The 24,336-nt window shown below is 44.5% G+C and overlaps 1 protein-coding gene across 4 annotated transcripts; it reads right to left on the bottom strand.

Moving 5' to 3' along the window:
- Nucleotides 1-435: 435 nt before the first annotated feature.
- Nucleotides 436-20,734, bottom strand: NAXD (NAD(P)HX dehydratase). 4 transcript variants are annotated; one of them, XM_081198433.1, is made up of 11 exons: nt 17,726-18,750; nt 15,368-15,742; nt 11,810-11,960; nt 9,623-9,668; nt 8,303-8,391; nt 6,536-6,644; nt 4,710-4,760; nt 4,525-4,629; nt 3,538-3,658; nt 1,139-1,259; nt 436-832 (listed from the first exon to the last, which is right to left on the bottom strand). In XM_081198433.1, the coding sequence occupies exons 1-11, from the start codon at nt 18,393-18,395 to the stop codon at nt 682-684; spliced, it is 1,989 nt and encodes a 662-aa protein (XP_081054559.1). In that variant the 5' UTR covers nt 18,396-18,750; the 3' UTR covers nt 436-681. The 4 variants fall into 4 exon arrangements, with proteins under 4 accessions (XP_081054559.1, XP_081054561.1, XP_081054560.1 ...); XM_081198435.1 differs by lacking the exons at nt 15,368-15,742; nt 17,726-18,750 and adding an exon at nt 20,592-20,734; XM_081198434.1 differs by lacking the exons at nt 15,368-15,742; nt 17,726-18,750 and adding an exon at nt 20,431-20,579.
- Between the last annotated feature and the right edge of the window lie 3,602 nt (nt 20,735-24,336).

The following is a 24,336-nucleotide window of genomic DNA, read 5'->3' as shown; positions in this document are numbered from 1 at the left end:
GGCGAATTTCATGCAGTCCCTCCTTGAAGATGGCATGTCTCAAAAGCAGCACAGACTTGTGCAGAATTGAAACCCTGCAGTAGTTCTCAGGCCAAAACAGTGATGAAGTTGGTGCAAAGCAAGGAACTAAGTTAAGCTGGTGGAAGAATATTACGACACAATCCAGCCAAAGTTAAGTGTTTTCAAATCCTATTTATTTCAGTGGGAGACAGAAATGTCTACTTCTTCCACTGTAATGAAGAGACTTCAGCTGCAATCTCAAATGCACTTACTAGGAAGTCCCACTGAATTCATTAGGACTAAACAGGCCTTAGAACTGCACAGCTTAACTTTGGTTGGACCATGCCCTTATTTTTATTCGTCTCTTAAGTGCATCTTTTGCTACTAGCACACTCTTAGTTATTGCTCAATAACTGTGAGATAGAACAGAGGAAATACTTTCAGTTTAGTTTTATTATATTATAACATCTGCAACTACAGCTTATTCAGCCAAAAAAAAAAAATGTATTCCAAACTCTTTAAAAAATATCTACATTTTTTTCTATTTTAAAAAATAAAAGCTACCTAGTATACCAAGACCGCTAACAGCACTTGAAAAAGGGTGCATCACGCATGGATATCCTACTGTAATTTCCGTTGCTGTCCGTGTTGTGTATTTCTCCTTCCTCTGCTGCTTTGGTCTTAGGTGTCAAAGAGTTTATTAAAGGCTGCTCCGATTTCTAAAACCATGTCAGAGGCTGTCATAGACCGTCCACACTTCTGAAAGGCTTGGTTGTTGCACTGCCTCGTAAGTGAACAGGCTCCAAATGCAGCCACTAGGAAGGGGTTCTGACTAAAAAGGAAACAAGAATCTTTATTAAAACTGGAATGGGACTGAATTTTTCAAGGAGCTTCATAAATCTTAACTCACTCTAGGTATTCAGCATGGAAAGATATTTCAATTTATTGGGAGAGATTTGCATTTAAGTATACTGCCTTGCCTAACAGACAAGAATCTCTCATTAATTTTTCTGCTGCCCGAATGCACGTTTTATTGTTTATCTACCCCTTCCTCTCCAGTAGTTTCCCTCCCGCCCCCAGTCTAATTCCTGTAAAGAACTAGGCTGCTGCAAATGCTCAGGTATGACCAGCACCTTACCCATTTGTTTTTTCTGGTCCAGCAAGAAAGGCCCAGTGTGCTAGGACTCCAAGAGAACCTGAGAGGAGATCGCCTTGTCCACCACACCTTCTGCTGCTTCCTTCATGACTGCATACAAGCACTACAAAAGGGGAAAAAAATATTAGGCTTAGGTTGGCTCAGCCAGTGGCAGCCCCGCTCCCGAACAGCGTTTGGATCTGGCGTAAATTTTAACACCAGCTTGCTTTACACCAGCATCTTCTGTATAGGATTGCTCGCTAATTCACCAAAGTTTTCCAACTGTATTTTAAAGGCGACACGCTGGAGATGTAATGAGCAGTACCAAGTGGGCAGGGCTCCTAGGGCTCACCCCAGATTTAAGAAGTGGCCATTACATGATTGCAGTGCCATCTATTAGCTGCAAGGCCTAGAACAGAATTTCTGCCATATCCCTGAAAGGCCCATTATTTGTGCACACATATGAATATTCTAGATTACAGTGATACCTTGGGTTAAGTACTTAATTCGTTCTGAAGGTCCGTTCTTAACCTGAAGACCACTTTAGCTAATGGGGCCTCCTGCTGCTGCCGTGCCACCGGAGCCCGATTTCTGTTCTCATCCTGAAGCAAAGTTCTTAACCTGAAGCACTATTTCTGGGTTAGCAGAGTCTGTAATCTGAAGCGTATTGTCAGGGGTTCAGGAGCAGAGGCGAGGGCAAGGGAGGAAACAGAGTGAGGGGGAGGAGGCCGAAGAAAAGATGAGTGATGACGACGACCCGAGATCTCCGAGTCTTTCCAGTGAATCAGAAGATTCACAGAAAGGAGCGCCAGTAGCCAGAGCAAGGGGGGAGCCTAGGGGGACACCCCAGGAAGAAGGGTCCAGAGGGGGCTCAGAGGGCAGCAGTTGGAAATCGGGGCCAGCGTCACCAACAGAGCGCAGTGGAGAGGAAGGGCGCCAGGTACCGAGCTCTGGCAGCTCGCAGCAGGGAGGAGGGCATGAGTCAGGAGTGGCCACACCTCCATCGGGGAGCGAAGAAACGGTTAAGTGGAAGGTGGGGCACGCGCGCCAAGTTCAAATGCACAGGAAGGTGGCGCAGTAAGCAGCCCGGAAAGGGAGCCAGGTCCTAAAGCCCGACGCAAGGAGACAGAAGGGTCCGGGGGGTCCGCGTCAGAAGAGTCCAGGAAGGAAGAGACAGCGGGGGGCAGAGGGACCCAGAGAAGAACAGTCAGGCGGAAAAGGTGGAGTAAGGCTAGGGTATTAAGCTGGTGTACAGGAGGCGGAGACTCAGACGGAGCTTCGCCGGTCTAACCCATAAGACGTAGAGCTGCACGCAGCAGCTTGAGAATGGAGACTGTAACTCAATGAAGACTTTTATAAAGTGAACGCTGGCTAGCGTGATCCTCAGTGAGCTAGGATCTGGAAGCAGCTCTGACACGTATGTAACCCGAGGAACCACTGTATTATTATTTGCATTTATTAGTCACTTATGAAAATGACTCAGAGCAACTTACAGGCACAATGCACAGTGTATACAGTCGTATCTTGGATCTCAAACACCTTGGCTGCCAAATGATCGAAACCCAGAAGTGAGTGTTGTGGTTTTCGAATGATTTTCAGAAGCTGAACATCTGCCATGGCTTCTGATTGGTTGCAGGAGCTTCCTGCAGCCAATCGGAAGCCACACTTTGGTTTCCAAACATTTTGGAAGTCGAATGGACTTCTGGAACAGATTCTGTTTGACTTCCAAGGTACAAAGCCCAACTCCTGAAGTTTGCCAGTTCTTGGCCTCTTTTTCGCAATTGTCTATGAGGAACTTTGTGCAGAGGGGCTAGCCTCATGCTTTGTTAGCGTAAGTGAGGAACAACACAATCTCTCTTTTTAAAAGGACATACAGAAGGAACCACTGATTTGTTCTGCCATAAGGATTTGTAGGCAACAGCTTACATCAGCTGCATATGAAAGCACCCTGTGTGTTTGCTGCTGCATGTTATGTAATTATCTTCTGTAATTACTCACTAATTTCTGTATAATTCTGCAGGACTAATTACTTAGGAAAAATAAATAAATACACAAAAGAATCTCCTTTGTGGTTAGATGAACATTCTTATTAGCATGTAATTTTATCACACATTTGATGTGCCCCACAGCCCCAGCAGCTAACATTTTCTGTGTACATCTTACATCATAATGTTTGCTGCCATTATTTGAGTATAATACTCATATTTAATACTGACACTTTCACTATAAATTCATTAGTCAACAATTTTTATCCATCTAATAAAACATTATCCTCCTGCTTATAATGTTCAGTATTGAATATATGCTTGTCAGCATTAGTTTTTATTTTTCAGGATTATCTACCTACAATAGGACCAAGCAACTATTTATCATTCTGTTTGCTGTGTTTATTCTTCACTTACCTTTTTCTCCATCTGAAATAAGATCACGTTCTCCTTTCTGAACAATTGTCAAATTCCCCAAGGCTTGGCTGAGCCTTAGCAGACATCCATGATGATCATTGCTATCAACAGGGTCCCTAAGCTAAGACAGAGGCGGGTGGGGAATCATACAGAATCAAAGTACTTTCGGTGATGTAAAATAATGCATGTTACCATCATTTTATGCACACATTTTATCAGAAAAACTACCCAGCCATTAATTCAGGAACGGGCAACCTGTGGTCTCATTTCCTGTCATCTGTGGTGACTCCTTGATTGTGGAATGCTCTTTCCAGAAAGGCTCGTCTGGCACCATCATTACATGTCTTTAGATGCCAGGCAAAAACATTCCACTTTCCACAGGCCCTTGGCTATTAAATAATCTATGGCCTGCGAAAGTGTGTGAGAGAGGATTGCCATTTATTACGATTATTTTACTACTATAGGCTGTGTCTGTCAGTATGCTTTTTCACTATGTTTTCATTATGTTTTTATCATTGGTGTTTTGCAATGTGTTTCTAATGCTGTATACCACCTTGAGATCTTTTGATAAAGGGCGGTTATAAATTGAATTAGCAGCAGCGGCATATGCTGGGATGGGGAGAAAGGGAGTGGAAAAGAGGTAATAGAAAGAGTCTACTTTTGGTCAGTACCTGTCCAACACGATCAAGCAGCCCCAGAGACCCCCAGCAAGTGACCTCTCACAGATTACCCCCAAAGAAATAAGACCCTTGCCAGAAAAAAGGTTCCCCACCTCTGCACTAATCAGTTATTACAGGCGGGTGCTGTCTCATGCAGGCTTTACTCAAACATAGATATTAGTGTTAAGGCTGCAACCCTGAACATCATAATTAGGGAGCAGGCCCCACTGAACCCAGTGCTGTTCATAGGATTGAGCTATAAATGTAATTTGGTCTTGGATTTAATTTGCTTTCCTTAAGTATCACCGAAAACATAGTATGAACTCACCATAGCTTCATACAGTCTGCTGAACTCCATGGCATTTGGAGTAAGAATCGCTCTAGGGTAACCCTGAATGAGAGATGGCTGCTGGGCAATTAGCCATAAACCATCCTGCGTCGGGTAGCAAGAGAGAAACATTTACTGGCAAGAACAACATCATGCAAATAAGCTAATGAAAACATAATACTTACAGCATCAATTACGATAGGAATTCCTTTGACCTTCGATTTTTCTATGATACCCTGTGGTTTTTTTAGAAAAAGAGCAGACTTTTAAGAACTGAAAATGAAACCTCTTCCCATTGTTCAATTAACTCTTACAGTTTCAAAGTAAAAAGTCGAAAAACAGCTGTTTACTCCAAATAGGACTTAGCTGAATATAGACCCATGCTTACAAAATTGTTTCTCTTCTGGGTTACTCTAATTGTGGCTGAAACACAAAACGCATACTCCTGGATCTTTAAAACCACCAGCGCAGGGATGGATGGTCAACCTTTTTCAACCTATAGGTCACATTTGCTGTTGACCGGACCTCAGAGGGCTGCAGGCCAGCAGAAGATGCGGCCAAAGCTCGCACATGCAAAGACATGTTTGCACATGTATAAGCGTTCAGGCAGCAGGGAGGGTTTTTCTCTTTATCACAGTGCTGAGCCAGGAGGAAAGGAACCTCTCCTCTGAGAAATGCAATGTGATGGGGAGATCTCTTTCTGCTTTTCAGAGTTCATTCCGAAGAACAAATAAGAGTTGGAGGAATAGCATTCTCTCTGTTCTTCAGAGATCACTGAAGAACGGAGACAATGACTTTATCCCCCATAGCACTGCTGGGCTGATAGAAGAAACCTCTCCTCATCGTACAACAATGGGAAGAACAGCACTTACCTGGGAAAGGTGCACCACTACTGTTAAGAGGCCCGGGAAGGAGCACCCCTTCCTGTTTCCTGAGTGCTAATACCTCTTAGCAATGGTGGTGTACTAGAGAAGTGACTCTGCTAAAGGAAAAGGCACCACTCAATATGCCAGCTGCTGGCAACACATGCTAAGTGGCTTGGTGGGCCTGACTGGACCCCTGCATTAATGAAACACTGCCTTTATAAAATATTTGTTTTCTGACCACTGACCTGAGAGGTCAGTCTCTAGTGCTACACAGCATCTCCAGCCCTAACGTCCCACAACCATACTTTCCTACCTGGCACAATCTGTTGTGTCATGATTTATATTGTGCACCCTAATCTGGAAACAGATTTAATAGGAACTGCAATTTGGGATCAGGGCATCAGAAGAACAGCAGAGGTCATCACTGGGCCATGTGGTTCATCTGTGTATGGTATCTACATTAAGGGATTTGGGGAGGTTTACAAACATGTAATGGTTCCTTTTTTAAAAGTGAGATGGACAGAAGATATTGATAGTTTACCTAGAAGAAGGCGGCTATAAAGTGGTGCTAATCATATGATGTCATTATTATGGGACTTCTGCCCTTTCATTTCCATTTCTCAATTTTTTATAATGCAGTCTGGTCCTACTCAAAAGTACAAGCAAGACAGTTCTCTAAATAAATGCCTCTTCATTTGCTCACCTTTTAGTGTAAGTCCGGGGGGGGGGGGAGAATATTGTGACCTATTTCTGTTGGTCACTTTTATCACTGCCAGGACTAGGTAAGCAATAAAACCAATGCCCTTGTTGCTGAGCTCTAGCAAACACAAGCAAAGGATGGCTTGGATATTATGATCCATCTTGAAACCACATTTACTGATATTTTGTTTTGTTACAATGGCTCAACTGTGCCTCTGTGTCTATTCCAAAGGGAGGTGGAGCTCTCCCACACGAAGAAACACAGGAGCATTGCGGATCATTAAGTTATCTGTAAGAGTTTCACATAAAGGCAACTTTCATCAACTTTAGCTGCTAATCCTGCCATTTTATAATCGCCCTCAATTTCCAACATCAAGAATATCACCAACAGCGATGAATTCAAAACAGAAACTTAGTTTCGTGAAAAAGGGTATTGTCCAATTTACCTTGGCATTCTCAAGCAGTACATCATCTCTACCCAATCCAGGTCCGATAACTACTGAGTGTAGACGTGGCAGCCACTTTTCCACTTCATGAACAGCATCAGGGCTGTCACTAGACAGAGTAGAGCACAGATTGGCCTGTTTCCAAAAATCTGATTTCTTGCATTTGCAAGGAAATACAATTTTCAGCTTAAGTGTACTGGGTGCCAGCTCCCCAAGCTCCCTTCTGTAAACAACCACAACCAATTTCTCAAAGTATTTGGTTGGAAGCCGCCCAGAGTGGGTGGGGTATAAATAAATAAATTATTATTATTATTATTATTATTATTATTATTATTATTATTATTATTATTATTATTAGCTAAACCATTTTTTCTCCTGAATAAAAGCATGCCATATCCATACATTTATATAATGTATAATGTATCATTTCGGCAAAAACCCTCAGCGGTTCACATAAGTTATCATTTTTCCTTTTCTACAGGAGATGCCATTATGTGAATGTATGTGGGGAACCCGAGGAACTTCCATCTGCCTGGAAAGCTGACAAACGAAAGCAGGAAAGGGAGATGAAATCCCCACATGGCTGGCTGCCATGTTTTCTTTTTGGTTTTAGAAGAAGGAGGAATTCCCATGGGTAGCATACACTTCCTGTCCCCTCAAGTTCCAATCCCTATACAGTGGTACCTCGCAAGGCGAATGCCTCGCAAGACGAAAAACGCGCAAGACGAAAGAGTTTTCCGTTTTTTGAGTCGTTCTGCAAGATGAATTTCCCTATGGGCTTGCTTCGCAAGACAAAACGTCTTGCGAGTTTGTTTCCTTTTTCTTAAAGCCGCTAAGCCGCCAATAGCCGCTAAGCCGCCAATAGCCGCTAATAGCCGTGCTTCGCAAGACGAAAAAACCGCAAGACGAAGAGACTCGCGGAACAGATTAATTTCGTCTTGCGAGGCACCACTGTATGCCATGTGACTTGTTTCATACTTTATTTTCTGGCAATGTCTTGATTTTACCCCCCCCCCCCAAATCTCAAATTCCTGACCGTATCTTTCAAGCAGCAGTTGTAGCAACCAAACTTTTAAGATTTACAGTTGGGTGTAATACCTATCTATGCACATAGACTTGTTTTAGCATAAGGCATCATTCAACTGGCTGATGGGGAAGAGTCCCTTCTGTGTCTCTACTGGTGCTTTCTTGAGGCTTTACTGTGTCACTTTAAAAACAACAGCACTGTAGTAAGAGACTAAACTAATGGTTTGGACACAGCTTGGGTAGATAGAAAGGTTAACGCTGCAGTTGGGACTTTCAGCACCACTTTTGGAAGGCAGAAGGTGGCACTATTTGCAAGTTATGTGAATACAATTGAAACGTCATTAAAATGTCTCGAAGTTTAGAGAAGTATTGGCGTCTGGATTGGTTTTAGTTACAGCAGAACAGAAGCTGGTTACTGTGAGTCAAAGCATGGGAAGTGTGGCAGACATGCAGGATTGCCCCATATACCATTTTTTTAAAAAAAAAATATTTGGAATTCCAGCCATTAAGACAGATCCAGAGACAGCGTCCTCTGGACAGGATGCGAGCATCACAGCATGAAATGCTTGAGTATAGGATACAAAGACCCAGGTAGGGTCACAAAAGGACTGGCGCCCTTCACCTGATCCTGGGAACCTAGCTCTGAGCAGCTACCCTAATACAATTAATACATGATCCATTAAGTCATGTGAGAAAAATATAGGAGGAAAGCAAAGGTAAAAAAACAGAAAGGATACTTACAGAACAGGATGAACTATCAGCTCTGGGCTGTAAGACTTTATTACAGTTGCTGCGTCTTTGGTACAAAATACATGGGATATGTCTGCACCCTATGAAAGTTAACATATAGTTATCCATTGATACTAATACAACATCATGCAAAGGCTAGCCATTAAAACCCAAACAAGTCACTTCCATGCTTTCTAGCTTGAGTCTGCCCCGTGACATTCTTACTTAGTGACTTACAGAACAAAGTGATTTTTAAGGCCATTTCTCATACTAGTTACCCCAGTCCTAAAGACATATACTTGAGCATGTCTCATGGACATCAATGGAACAAATTTGTTTAGGATCCAATATAAGTACTCTCTCTACATATCAAAGCCCGTTTCCAACATTCCTTAAAAATCTAGATGAAAAGCACATTCATATCTCTTTTCTCAAACATAGATAGCTTGGCTTTAGCAATACCTTGAACAGTAAAACATTATGTTGATATGTGCATGGGTAGCTTCCTCCCCACTGGAATTCCGTTGTTGAGATCACAGTAGCAAAATATATTACAGACAAAATTCTACGCTGTGTATGATGGCTTTCTACACTTTATTATTAAGATGACAATTAGTATTTATTAAAGCAGCCTTCTAAGGGCACAACCAGTTACTATCCACATACTCGAGTCGGTCTGATTCCAAAGCATTTTAAGTACACTTGAACTTCAGAGATACAACCCTCAGAAAGCTATGATTCAACAACACACATAAGAGGCTGTTTTCACTGGGTTTAAGTACCCTTAACCGTTGGATAATGGGACACGGGTGGCACTGTGGTCTAAACCACCAAGCCTCTTGGGCTTGCCAATCAGAAGGTCAGTGGTTCAAATCCCCATGACGGGGTGAGCTCCCGTTGCTCGATCCCAGCTCCTGCCAACCTAGCAGTTCAAAAGCACGCTAAAAAGTGCAAGTAGATAAATAGGTACCGCTCTGGCGGAAAGGTAAACACTGTTTCCATGTGCTGCTCTGGTTTCAGTGTTCCATTGCGCCAGAAGCGGCTTAGTTATGCTGGCCACATGACCCGGAAAAACTGTCTGCAGACAAACACCGGCTCCCTCAGCCTGTAAAGCGAGATGAGCGCCGCAACCCCAGAGTCGTCTGCGACTGGACTTAACTGTCAGGAGTCCTTTACCTTTTTTTTAACTGTTGGATAATTACCAGTGCCTTTGAAATAGGGGTGAGGAACATGTGGACCTCCAGGTGTTGCTGGACTACAACTCCCATCAACCCTGAACTAGCCATGCAATCTTCCTTACCCATTTTAACGAAAAGTTAAGAGAGCACATACCACTTTGAGAGCTGAAATTGCAGCAAAATACGGTGCCCCTGTATACCTGGCAAAAAAGAAAGAAAAAGAAAAGGATATTTATTAGGAGGTGTCTTTATTTTGCTAACAAGTTTGGTTGGTTGCTGAATTGGGATAACGACAACTAACTAAAAATTATCATATCCCCCCCACCTGCTAATTATGCATATATTTTGAAGTCTTAAATATGAGTTATGACACTATCACAACCGAGCGCCAGCAGAGAAGACTCTTGCCTACTAACAGCTAAGGCCGTTTATGTTCACTTAATGTGGTAGCTGCAAAGTAACAGATCTTGTCTCTTCATTGGCTTGCTTCCAAGGCTCCTACTTCATAGCTGTGATGAGCAGACTTTCTTCTATGATAACAACTCTAAGTCAGCCTTTTCACAAATAACCAGACTCTCATTGCAGTTGAGAAAAACATGATTGTACAACTGCTTCTGTGGAACCTGAACGTAATCAGGAGGAAACCACTCTGGGCACTGAATATCAGATGCTCAAATTAAGACAGACATGTACTTTTTTTGGGCTAGGCCAAGCAGAAGCTCTTAGATTAGGCATTATTAAATATAAAATCTAATGTTAAAGTAATAGTTTCTTCTCAGCATTATGAAGATTTGTCATCTTCATGCTGGGTCCTGCACTGCAGGGGGTTGGACTAGATTATTCTCAGGGTTCCTTCCAACTCTACAATTCTGTGATTCTAGGAAAGTACACAAACAGGTCTCCAGATTTCAAATCCTTGTGTTATGCTGGGCTGTATTAGAATTGGGAAGCATCTTTGGCACTGATGATATGGGAAAATCCAACCACCATACATTCTAGTGTATTACACTGTAACAGAATATTAGGAATTTATTTTTCAAGGGGGAATGAAGACCCAGAGGCCATGATAAAGAGCCTGAGGTTACAACTTCCCTACCCTTAAATCAAGGAGATGCAAGGTTTTGTTTATTTTGCATCCAAATTCAACATTGGAAAAAAGTTAGTTTTTTTACTTATATAAATTCTGAAAATTGAATCACAGTCTCTTAAAATCTACTCTCTGTTTTCCTATTTTCCCTATTTTATTCTGATTAGACTAATGGGAAGCAGCTAGGTTAGCATTAGGAATCTCATCTGGTTATTCTTTCTGGCTTCTGGGCTTTTCATTCTGCTCACACATGTCAAGTGTGTATTTGCAGGCCTAAGGGAAAGCAACTTAACTCTCTTTAGTGGAAGCTGAGATTCCTGGAAAGTTGAATTCTATACCTAACTGCACATTCTGCCCTTTTTCTACGCTCACGGAATTGTACCACACATGCATGCACACACAAACGAATTCATTTCCTTAACAGTCAGCACAAATAACACTTCTCATGAAAGCCAAACATTTGCACAATGATGGGATCTCAAAAGGAATGTGAATTATGGCTGAAGATGCAGTTAAGAGCTAAGTTCTCAAGGTCAAATGGTACACCTTCCTTATTTCCCTAAGAGCTATGGTCACATGACATATGCACACATTTGGCCTCAAAGTAAAAAAAAAAAGGATTAAAGTGACTTTTAAGACATCTTCAGGTGTTTGATTTAAACGTGCAAGAAAGAATGTGGGAATGTAGGAATTGCCTCTAGACAACCAGGCAGGAACCCATGCCTAATAAAAGTAAGAAAATGATTAAAATATATTTTTTGCAAGTTGGTAAGGTGCCAAATAAGGGACACTGGGGTGCTGTGGGTTAAACCACAGAGCCTAGGGCTTGCTGATCAGAAGGTCGGTGGTTCGAATCCCCGCAATGGGGTGAGCTCCTGTTGCTTGGTCCCTGCTCCTGCCAACCTAGCAGTTCAAAAGCATGTCAAAGGGCAAGTAGATAAATAGGTACCGCTCCGGCAGGAAGGTAAACGGCGTTTCCATGCGCTGCTCTGGTTCGCCAGAAGCGGCTTAGTCATGCTGGCCACATGACCCGGAAGCTGTACGCCGGCTCCCTCAGCCAATAAAGTGAAATGAGCGCCACAACCCCAGTCGTCTGTGACTGGACCTAACGGTCATGGGTCCCTTTACCTTTAAAGGTGCCAAATAGAATTTTTTTAAAAAGGCATGCTCAAGGAGGGCTAGTAAAATGTGTTGCAACCTAGTAATACTTGAAAACTTGCTTGCAAGAATGTTATGCATTTTCTTTTAACTTACTCTTGGCATCCTCCAATAATTCCTATTCGTCCATCTTGGCCTTTATGCTTTTTGGCAGTTAGAGGAGGAATAACATTCCGCACCAGTTGAAATATATTCTCCATTTCCTTTACAGAATGTGTTTTGTGCACTGAGAATGATCTTTCTATAACTGAAAAAGAAATAAAGATATTTAAATAATTACTTTAAATTCAAACTTTTCATAGTATTCACTGATAACATGAATATTTCCAAGAAATTAGAGTATTAAATATTCTTGCTTGCATCTTCAATTAACCAGCCCTATTCAATTAATAACACTTCCGTGTTCCTCAACAAGAGAGCAGGAACGCACCAAAGAGCCCTCCCCGCTAGCCTTTACAAGATGAACAAAACCACAATCTACACCTCTGTGAAATCTGGGTTCCAGGTCCAGTGCCAGGTCTATTTTACAGGTAGAGCTGGGCACACAAAGGCTCAATTGATTCAACTGGCTACATTGTTTGCGTAATGTCGTGTGGCAGGAGCAAGCCAGCATGCCTGGTGCAGATATCTGATCAGAAAACTGTAAGAACAGTATTAGCGCCAACTTGGTTTTCTGCATCTGCGTTGCACTGCACACCCAAAGGAACCATGGTATCAAACCATCATACAGATGCTTATTTCTCTTGTATGGCCAACTGGCAATGTCAAAGGGACAATGTGTGCGCGCGTGAGGGGTGGGAATACAAGTGAGAGGAAGGTGGTGGTGCCTGAGCTCCAACCCTAATAACTTTCATGTGATGATCTCCAAGATTTCCCAGTCATCCAGTTTTATTAGTTGCAGGCCAGCTTTCATACAAGGATGTAATTAACTCCTACACCCGGAAGAACAGCACTGAGCAAGAAGAACTTGTGCTGACAATTATGAACTCGGGCCTAAGCCACTTATATCTCAAATTGCAAATTAGAAAAAAATTTAAATGGTCTTAGATAACACTCACTTTTTTTGTAATAAAAATCACATAGTTAATAGATACCGAGTCAATGGTTAGGAGTTAAATAAAATGCTGGTTTTCTAGACATGAATGGGTATTAAAAGACCCAAAATTTGTTCAAAATAAGCAACAAAATAGCCTTCCATGTTTCTGCAGCTTAAAAAAACCCCTGCTTTGACAATTACGCTTCCAATTGACAATTGTATCACATAATTAGTAACTACCAGACTGCTGCTCTTCGTTAGTGTTTCTGCTGAAGCGATGTCTACTTTTTAAACTGCCTGTTCATAATGTGCTTAGTTATCACAGTCAGATGAATCTAACAAAGAGCTCAAAGTATCCACAGGGCGAAAAACGTATCTGAAAAAGTCAGCATCAAACAAGAAAACTCCAAGTGGTTGCAAAATCAGCAAAATCTCTTCATTCTCAATACAACCCCTTCCACAATCAAACTTACTTTTTCCAGTAAACATTAAGTCCTTTCAGGTCAATATTCTGATCTCATCCTTTACAATGGAAACAGTTCTTTAATTAATGCACTTCGCTTCCACTGATGTTATTTACACAACATGTTGACACATCTGTAACATATCTCCAACTGCATTAGAGACCCCAGCTTGGATCACTCTAGGTGTAACTGTTTTATTCTGGTCATCCAAACAAGGAAGTCTGTAGTCATGGTAAACAGTTGCAGTGAATAGAGAACCATGCTGAATGCTAAAACCCCTCCTCCTTTCCTTTGGGGCTTCTATCAATGACAGAAACTCCCCACATATATTTATACATTTCTGCACTATCCCAAGAATGAAAAAAACAATAGTGTATCCTACGATATTCGGACCAAAGTACAAATCATGATGAAATTCAAAAAATCCATACTTGTAGACAAAAGAGTGAGAGCCATCGAAAGATTATGAGCACAGAGAAAGAAATGGAAACAGCTGCATTGCTGCTACTGCCTTCACAGTACAACTTACGTACTGTGTCCTCCCTCCCTCTCTCTATACACACACACAATTTTCTAAAGATTTGTAACTTTTCTTGCCATTTTCCTTGTGTTTTTTAAATGGCATATTCTTAGACAATTGGATAAAACGTCCAAAATTCACAAAATAGATTATATAAAGTGATAGTGAAAGCAGATTAATGTCAAGTATTGAAAGCCTGAAAGGAAACTCCAGTTTACCCAGAATATGATTAAGCATAAGCAAACACTATCACTTTAAATAGATCAGTTACCTATTAACACCCTGTTATGCTCATAAAAGGGGTTAAACATTGGAGTATAATTTTATTTAGTAGTAGTATTGTAGAGGCAAAGATCTCCAAATTATCTACTTAGAACACAATGCTATGTATGCCTACTTGGAAGTAAGTCTCCATGCATCAAAAGGGTCTTAAGCCACTAGCGATTGAGGTCCCAGAATCCAACAGCATCATTTTGTGAATAGAACCTACATTTAAACACAAGTTGGTACCTAACAAATACATAGTTCCCCTGCATTTTGGTTACCTCTAGTCCTGAAGAACACCAAAACAGTCTGCAAGTAGGTGGCATTAGATAACTCCTTGCAGCCAGTTTTCAAACTGTGTTCCTTGTGAATACCAAGATGACAAGAAAAGATAGCATGCACTATTACTCATCTTTCAATGTGAAGTTGGATGGGAATATTAAACATTTAGACCAAAGGTCTATCTAGTTCCTGATCTGTGGTATGCACTCCAGTTGAGCTTCTGATAATGTGCTTGCAAAGGATTTTGGAGTGACTCTTCTGACTTGGGTAAAAGAAGTTGAAAGGCAATCTCATTTTTGGGAAGTTGCCTCTTTCAAAGTCAAACGTGCCCATGCTGCATTTTTAAGGCAACAGCTTTATTGACATTTGAACTCACTTGCCTTGCAAATTAACACTAAGGCTACCCTAATACTATTCAAGTGTGGCAGGAAAATCTGCAGAAGACAGCCTCAGGACCATGAAGTGCAAGTACTAATGAAAATAGTTTGCTGACCAGGATGCGATTTCACGCTGATTGCCAGCCCAGAAGTAGAATATCCAAGACTAATTCTATTCTCTAGTAAGATGGAAGTAGACTTGGATACGAAAAATATAAAAACTGCTCTAAAACCAGCCACCTTCTAAAAGTATTTACTATAAGTACTTATATATTATGCTTTTAGACCATCCCTGGCAATTACCGATGTTGTTTCAAGTGCAAAAACTATTACTTCCAGAATTTCTATGAAACACTAAAGATCAAGCAATATGAATTTTATTTTAAAGATGAACAAAATTCCCTTTTTAATCCACTAAATTCACAACTGATTGCTCTACATTTTTAAAAAAGGGCTATGTAAACTACATCAGTGATCATGATCTGTTCCACGATAACTCTGCAGAAGAGCATAACATTTATTTAAACAACATTATCTATGTAGACTTATCAACCAAGCCCAGTGTTTTGATTCATTTTTCACATATACCCATGAACAGCCACCCCAACCCCCCAGGTACTATTTCACTGGCTTTAGAAAAATTCACCACAAATGTGCACAAAAATCTTAGCTACCGGGTCCCAACATCATTTATACAATAGAATGTAGTACCTATGGGTGGCGAAAGTGAGGTTGACATAGAATTAAAGTTAAAATTATCTCCGTATGATCGGTGATTTGATCTCTGTGAAGGATTGCTAGGTATATACTGGGACCTTTGTGATACTGTGGAAGAAATCCCTGCTAACATCTGTCCCAACATCTGCAACATCTGGAGCTCTCTGGCGTGCTCAGCTTCACGCCGTTTGTCTTCGATTTTAAGCCTCTGCTCTTCATATTTGTAAAATTTCTCTTCGGTATCCATGCTTTGTTGCAGAAACTTCTCCATCATTTTGTCCAGTGTTAAGTTTGCATGGCGTTTTTTTGATCTTTTAGCCTGAGATAATAAGGGTGGTGCATTGGTGTGAGCATTAATTTGTTTAAAACCTAAAACAAAAGCAGATAAGTTAGTTTTTCATGTTTTGACCAAACTTAAGAGAAAATGAAATAGTGAAGAATGTCACTTTAGTTGCAAAAATATTTCCAGTAATCAGGTAGTTTTCATATTGACATAATTTATATGTTTCTATAACATTTATGTATGTACGTATGGAACTTGAACAACCAAAATTTTTAAACAAATATTTGTGTATTGCAGATAATTGCTCAATTCAACTTTTTACAGTAGAAGCCTATGCATATTTACTTGGAAGTGAGACCCATTATATTCTGTGGAATTTACTTCCAGATTAAGTGTGCACAGGACTGCAGCCTTAATGCCTTGCTTTCAGATCTGCATTGCAAAAGGTCACAACTGTAAAACTCTCCCCTTTGATGTTATTTATGTGTAAAAAGTTTGTTTCAAGTGTGACTATTAGCCTAAGGACACCAATTTGAAGCCAGTTTTGTGTGGAATATATGCAGATTTATGCATGTGTATTAGCTCTGCCCAATTCAAATAAAACTCAACTGTGAAAAAAGACAAAGACACAGATTCCAGTTTTTCTGTTTTAGAATTGTTTTCTAAAAATAATACACACACCTACATGTGAAGGAAGTACAGACCTCCCTACATGGCATCACTTCAATTTGTTTGTGGAAATTTAAATTTAGCCTGAGTTGTGTATGTGAACAATAAATATGAGGGTAGAGGGCTTTTGTTTTTAACCCAGATGAAAAGTTGTGTATTAACAAGAGAAATACTATAGAATATATTGTCAAATAAAGATGCATGGTGACCTTTAGGCCTGCCAGCCTAACAATCCTTCTGCTTTAAAATCATCATCATCAACATCATGCAAAAGAATTTCAGATTTGGGGCACTGTACATCTGATTTACACTGCATGCAGTATTCTTGCATTAGGTGTATGAGCTGGCCGTTTGTGTTTAAATACAGAGACGACCATATGTAAATGACCACAGATTCTTCCCAATCACAGAAGGGAAGAGGGGATGGACAATGCCAGCTAAGGACTGGTGTGCTTGGCCCACGTTGTTGCTTCTAAACTAAAAAAGAGGATGCAAAAGTGATAATTGCAGCGCTGTTGAGATGGCAGACCCTTTACTGGGTTATGGGCCCCAGCAGGTGCCCACCCTCACAACAGTGGGATGTGGGGGGGGGGTGTAGTGTCTTCAGAACTTTGGACTTTCACCATACACAAAAAGGAAGTCTTGATCTGCCACTGTATTTTTGTCGCTATTGGATATGCATTTTATGTAGGTGGTATATCCAGGACAAAGAAGCTCCCTGGTTATATTTTATAGCCCACTCCTAATACGGAGTAACAGGGATTCATTTTAAAACAGAAGTCACCTGACAATACCAAAGGAATGACCATTTGACAACATTAACAGGCCACAGCTATGGGGGTGGAGTGGGGGACTAGCCAGGTTTTTTTTTGCCCTGGGTTAAGCCTCCCAGCCTCTGTGTGTGTGTGTGTAAGCAAACATCTGGGCTCTTTTCTTCTTCTTTTGCCAAACTGGGTCTTTGACACCAGTGACATAAAGCCTACTTTCACCCTTTCCAAAAGGAAAGGTTAGGCGGAGAAATCTCCAGAGTTGTTTGGGTGTGTGATTGAAAGTAGGGAGGGGGGCATTGCCTTTCCTTTTAGACAAGAGCAGGGCAAACAAAATACACAGCGCTGCTGCTCTCAGGGTGAAGTCATCATGAGAACACCAGCTTTCCCCCAACACTTCATATTTTGGAGAGAGACATCGGCACAGACTGGGGAGGAGCAGGGCAATAAAAAAGGGCGTGTGTGTTGTGCGCCTGTGAGGGGGGTGCGATTGTTCTATGGATGCCCCCTCCCCCCAACGCGCAACATTGTTCAGAAAAGCAGAGATAACGGGGCTGTTTCTTTGTGGCAGGTGCCATAACAGAGACTGAGACTTGTGCCTCCCTCGACTTTCTTTCCTTTCTCTGCACTCACCTTCTGCCGGCGGCAGCGGGATGGCGAAGGGCGGGCACTCCACTTTGATGGCGTGCTCGGCGTAGGAGGAGCACTCCCCGGACTCCTCGTGGAAGTTGTCTCTCGGGGGCGACTCCAGCAGCTCGCCGCCTTCCTCGTCCAGCTCGTCCTCGTCTTCCTCCTCCGCGTCCACCTCGCGAAGCAAAGCCCCGCCGCCGCCGCCGGGCCTGGCGGAAGGGGGCGCGGCGGAGGCGGCGGCGGCCAGGATGGCTGAGGCGGCCAGGGCGCCGGGGTGCTGCTGCTGCAGATGCTGCTGCCTCCGCCGGCACCCGGGCTCCCCGCCGACCGCGGGGCTCAGAGGCCTGTCGTCGAGGCCCGCCGCGCCGGCCCTCCCGCTGAGGATGCGGTCCATCTCGTCGTAGTACTTGCAGATCTTCCTGGCGTGCCCGTTCTTCTTGAGCCCCTCCCGGGCCTGGTAGTACTGGCGCTTGAGGCCCTTGATGCGGATGCGGCACTGCTCCGGGGTGCGCTCGAAGCCCAGCTCGGCCAGGCGGCAAGCCACGTCCCGGTACACATGGCTGTTGCGAAAGTTGCCGTCCAGGGCGCTCTGCACGTCCGCCTCCCCCCAGATCTCCAGCAGAGCCCGGGTCTCCAGGTCCGACCACAGGAAGCCGCGCGTGTTGGTGATCATCCTGGCGGAGGCGGCCCGCCCACCCGGGCGGCCGCGATGGCCGCGCTCGGACGGGAAGGGGCGATCAATGGCAGGCAGGCAGGCAGGCCGGCCGGCGGGGGTCAGCCGCCCGCCCGCCTCGCCGCAGCCCCTCCTCCCGCAGCTCCCCCTCTCAGCGGCCCCGGCGAGGCGGCGGTTGCGGCGGCCGAGATCCCATCCCTTCCCTCGCCGGCGGCGCCTCACGCGCCCCGCTCTCGCCGCGCTCTCTCCGTATAGTCCGCCAACCGAAACTTTCCACACGCAACGAACGGGGCCTCCGCCGCCGGCCTGACGGGCCTGGCCTTCCTCAGCCTCGTCTGCGGCTGTCGCTCCCTCGCCTCAGGCGGCGGGAGCTCGGTGGCGGCGGTGGCGGCAGAGGAGGGGGCTGCGCTTGGAGGCCCATCGCCTCGCGGAGGCCTGAGGCCACGGAGCTCGGAGAAGAAGCGGCGGCGGCGGCGGCGGCTGGCGAGAAGGACCGGCGCGGCCTCTTTCCCCCCTCCGCTCGCTCCCCGGCGGGCCCAAGCCGGCCCGGCGTCAGCAGCGCGCATTGCGCTCCAGCTGCCCCCTCCCCTTCGTGTGCGCGCACACTCGCATCCGCGCACGCCAGTCGCCCAGGTTCACACACAAAGCAGCGAGGGGGTTTGTCGCACAACTTCAGTGGTGGTGGGGCAGGAAGGGGAGAACAATAGGCAACGGTCTCCTCCCGAGGAAAAGGCGTCGCGTACCTTGCTCCCCTATCTCCCCCCCAAAAAACAATGAGGAATGCTGCATTCAAACAAAAACGCATGGTGGAGACGAAGGGGTTTCAGGCAGGAATGCGCCAGGAAGACCACGGAGAGATACGGGGAAACGGGTTGGAAGGAGCGCGCCCACGCCAGCACGAATATTGCTAGACGGCCTCCCCCCCCCCCCTCGTTCCCCAAAAGCGCAGACAGGGATAGACTCCAATCCAAGCAGTGGAAAAGGAAAGAAAGCGCCTTCCGTTTGCTTTGCTTGACAGCTTGCTGTCGTTTTCGACGAACACTACCACGAATCCGAAGCGACGGGCAGTTTTATCCGGCCGTACTCCCCACCAGCACCTTTCCTAAAGCGAACGTGAGAATCAGCTGGCACAAGAGGTGCAACTCGTACTTTTCCCCTCCCCACCGTGAAACCACAACAAAAACACGCATGTATTTTTTTGTTACGGGCGTTTTCGTTGGATGTTACGTCGCAAGAAATGCTGCTGCTATCAAACCTTTTAAACACTGGGTTAACGCCAAGAAGGTACGACGAGAATACAGAAATTATGGCCCTCTTTATTATGTTGAAAAGGCTAAAACGCCATATTTTTAAAAAGCAAGAAAGATAAGCAATTCTAGCCCTCGCCTGCAGGATTTTCTCGCCATACAAACTACTATGAACTACTTCGTAATTTGTGATGACTTGCACCAGTTAAATGGGTCATCACAGGTGTAACCGGATAGATTGCTTTCACATCACCTCCTGATGGATTAAGCTACCTACCAATAAATCGTGTAGAGAAGTCAAGAGATGTCCACACCTCGTATAATCAGCCCTTTCTGTCAACTGTTCGGTGGCGAGTCACCCTTCAGAAAATCTAGACTGGTCGATTTTTTATTCTGTGGTCCAGGGCTTCAATCTGCGGGCATGAGGATTACATTCTGACCTGATGGGTTTCTTTAAATTCTCGGTGACTATAGAGCGATGACTGCAATGGGTTTTAAAAATATGCACACCCATACGTTTAATCTCAAGCCCTAAACCATATCTTGCTTATATATTCCAGTATGTCATGAACCCAAACTCATCCGTTTATCTTCGAATCTGCTTGCACTACCTCAGCTGTGGCAATTATTTTTAAGCAGGCGAGGCGAGCTACAAGCAGGCAATAACTTAACAGATTCCATTTAAAAATGCTTCCCCCCCCCCCCCGCAAAAAAGGCCCCTCTCCATGTCTGGCCTGTGGCTAACTGCAGATAAGCAAATCTGGCGCACGAAAGGCGATTTTGGGTACCTTTTCCATACTGCAGCCAGAGCACCGCTGCTGCTGAGATCAGTACTGCGATCACACAGGTGTCCCTTCCCCAAACCATCCCTGAGAAAAGGATTTGCACGAGCTCACCGCGGGGCTCTGCCTCGCCCGAGCGGCTTGGACTCTGCTCTCCCGCCTCTTACCTAGCCGCCAAGCGGGGTTCGAACCAGCTGCTGCCAAGCACGCGCGCAAGCGGCACACAAGATGCATCCGAGCTGCTTCCGGGTCCGACCCGCAGCGAGTGGGACGCTTAGGCCACTTTCGCCCCGCCTCCTAAACCCTCGGGAACGCCCCCTCGTGGGAAGCCAATCTGAGCGGTCTCAGCCCGCTGATTGACAGTAGACACGCAAACGCGCAAAAGGTTAGTAGGCGGGGCTAGTGCTGCTAAAGACAGCGTGCTTTTTTTATATACCTGGAGACTGGCTCACGTGTAACAGCGGCCTCGTTGCTGCTGCCGCCGCCGTTCAAAAAAGACTCAAATGTTCTTTTACTGAGTCGCAAACACGCCGGTAGACGGGTGGTGTTTTCTTGCAGTCGCTCTCTCCCATTGATTTCAATGACGTTTCCTGCGCTATTAATTATGCTTGGGATTGTAATCTTAAATTTCCGAGGCGGAGTTCAGCCCAGCCGCAAGAGGAACCTGTTTTTTAATTACAGTCCTAGAAGTAATTTGAGAAGGAGCAGATCGAGTGCCTGCAACGTTAGCAAATAAATAGACAGACTCACAAACACACACCTAATGTTCAACCAAAATCTCTCCTCCTGCAATATAAACCTACTAGATTTAATCCTGCCCCTTTGGGGCAGGCAGCACACCCTTCAGGTATTTGATAAGTGCTATCACTTCCCTATTCAGTCCCTAGGCTAAAAATACCCAGTTCCTTCAACCTTTCCACATTGGACTTGTTTTCTATACCACTGACTTATCTCTGAACCCATGAGGATTCTCTTCACACTGAAAGAGAAAAACAAAGTGAAGAACGAAGACCTACTATTTAATACAGGGTATAAAGGAAGATGGGACGTGGGTGGCGCTGTGGGTTAAACCAAAGAACCTAGGACTTGCCAATCAGAAGGTCGGCGGTTCGAATTCCCGCGATGGGGTGAGCTCCTGTAGCTCGGTCCCTGCTCCTGCCCACCTAGCAGTTCAAAAGCATGTCAAAGTGCAAGTAGATAAATAGGTACCACTCTGGCGGGAAGGTAAACGGCGTTTCCGTGCACTGCTCTGGTTCACCAGAAGCGGCTTAGTCCTGCTGGCCACATGACCTGGAAGCTGTACGCTGGCTCTCTCGGCCAATAAAGCGAGATGAGCGCCGCAACCCCAGAGTCGGTCACGACTGGACCTAATGGTCAGGGGTCCCTTTACCTTTACCTTTATAAAGGAAGCTATGACGTGCAACTAATAGCATACACTTTAGATGAGCTATCTCTGTGTCACAGAAGTAGGACATGCTCCTCTTATCCCCAGATTATCTATGTCAGCGATGAAGGGTGTGACGCCTTGCTTATTAGGCAACACATCTGGAACAGCTGTAGAGACATTGCTGCACAGGTGTACTGGGTATGACTCTCCTAAAGGGAAGACAGGCACTTATTACAGCAGTGTTTCCCAAACTTGGGTCTCCAGCTGTTTTTCGGACTACAACTCCCACCATCCCTAGCTTGCAAGATGGGAACTGTAGTCCAAAAGCAGCTGGAGACCCAAATTTGGGCAACACTGTCTTACAGCATGAGCAAACAATGCAAAAGGAAGGCATACCTTCCAAATAACCTGTACAAAATTATCTAACACTGTTCTCTTTAGCAAGCAAATTATATCACAATTTTATAAAATTGCAGTAACTGGGATGATGAACATCACTCTTTCTTCTAGGTTCTACACCATGGGTAGGCAAACTGAGGCCCGGGGGCCAGATCCGGCCCAATCGCCTTCTCAATCCAGCCCGCGGACGGTCCAGGAATCAGTGTGTTTTTACATAAGTAGAATGTGTCCTTTTATTTAAAATGCATCTCTGGGTTATTTGTGGGGCATAGGAATTTGTTAATTTCCCCCCTTCAAAATATAGTCCGGTCCCCCACAAGGTCTGAGGGACAGTGGACTGGCCCCCTGCTGAATAAGTTTGCTGACCCCTGTTCTACACAGTGTCTTTCAAGTTTCTTCCAAAACCTCCCACTCTTGAAGAGACTGGCTGGCAGGGAGCCCTTCCCAATTTTAATACAACCAAATTTCCAGCATCTCCTGTTCATGCATCACATGAAACTGCAGAGGGAAACGTATCTTCCGACATGTCAAAAGTGCCAATGAAATGGGTAAACAAGAATTTTATGTTAGATTAAGAAAACCGCAGCAGCGATTTGAGCTAATGAAGATTATAGGTGACATACATGGCTTTCATCTCCAGGCTTTTAATTACTATATGCATAGTTTCAATAGGAATCTTGCCTGGTTAGGTTGTGGGAGTTCTGACATAGCTAGTGCAGTAACAGCGTAGGTGTTAGAAGTACAAAATTTAGTATACTCCTCTAACCACTTCTATCTCTGCCGGAAATCATTGGGGCTTGCTTCTGGATTGATGTGGCTAGGACTGCTCTTTGATAATGTACCCTACCTGTGTTTCTTTGGAAGTAAGTTTCACTGGGTTTAATGAAGCCTACTCCCTAATTAAGCGTCTTTAAGATTGTAGCTGTGCAGTGCAAACCTTATTGAGAAGGGAAGATCTGCTGTTCATTGAGGTTTACTCCCCACTGAATGTGTCCACAACTGCAGCAGCACGGTAGTGCTTGATATTACTAAGATAAATAATATTACTAATAGTTGTGGGATCCATAAAGGTAAAGGTAAAGGGACCCCTGACCGTTAGGTCCAGTCACGGACGACTCTGGGGTTGCAGCACTCATCTCACTTCACTGGCTGAGGGAGCTGGTGTACAGCTTCTGGGTCACGTGGCCAGCATGACTAAGCCACTTCTGGTGAACCAGAGCAGCGCACGGAAACGCCGTTTACCTTCCCACCGAAGCAGTGCCTATTTATCTACTTGCACTTTGATGTGCTTTTGAACTGCTAGGTTGGCAGGAGCTGGGACAGAGCAACAGGAGCTCACCTTGTTGCGGATTCGAACTGCCGACCTTCTGATTGGCAAGCCCTAGGCTCTGTGGTTTAGACCACAGCGCCACCCGCATCCATAGCCAGTATCAAATCTAGACCCAGATCTGTGTATAGGTATCTGCCCATAAACTGACACCTCTTTCAGTGCTGGTGGTTACCACTCCCCCACCCCCATCATTATCATGTTCTTAGATTTGTATTCTGCATTTCTTCCACCCTGGTGCCCAAGGCAGTGTACAGCTTGGTTCTCTGGTGGCATCTCATCCAGCTACTGACCTAGACCCAGATCTGTTTAGTTTCAGCAAGGCAGCTGCATCCTGTACCTTCAGACAGCAGCCTGTACATACTGATGCTACCCACCAGAAAGAAGGGAGATAGTTTCCTCCTCCATGTGCTCTTGCCTATACTCACCTAAGGGAGAAAGAGACAGGCCAAAATGCTATTGCTCCTGACACACTGTGCCCACAATTGCTGGTGCCCAAGGAAGAAACAATGACCACTGTGGTCTTACGTTGATGCAGATCATAAGGAGGAAGAACTGCCCCTTCCATAAGGAGGAAGAATGTGCCTTCGCACAGTTGCGGTCCACCAGAATAAGAGAGAGAAAGAGAGAAAGGAAGGCTTCTGCTATACTAACTAGTGGTGTAGTGGTAAATTCCCTAATTACAAGTCCATTGTCTGCCCCCAGGGAGACCTTGCTTCCCAAGGGGCAAGCAACCGTGTAGAGCATTTTTGAAAAACAAAGGAAGACTCCCCCCCTGTTGTCATAAAAGCTCAGCTAT

The sequence above is a fragment of the Podarcis bocagei genome, assembly GCF_964188305.1.
Source record: "Podarcis bocagei genome assembly, chromosome: 6".
Taxonomy (NCBI): Eukaryota; Metazoa; Chordata; class Lepidosauria; order Squamata; family Lacertidae; genus Podarcis; species Podarcis bocagei.
Note: the sequence above shows the minus strand (reverse complement) of the source record. Positions and strands in the feature narration are given on the sequence as shown.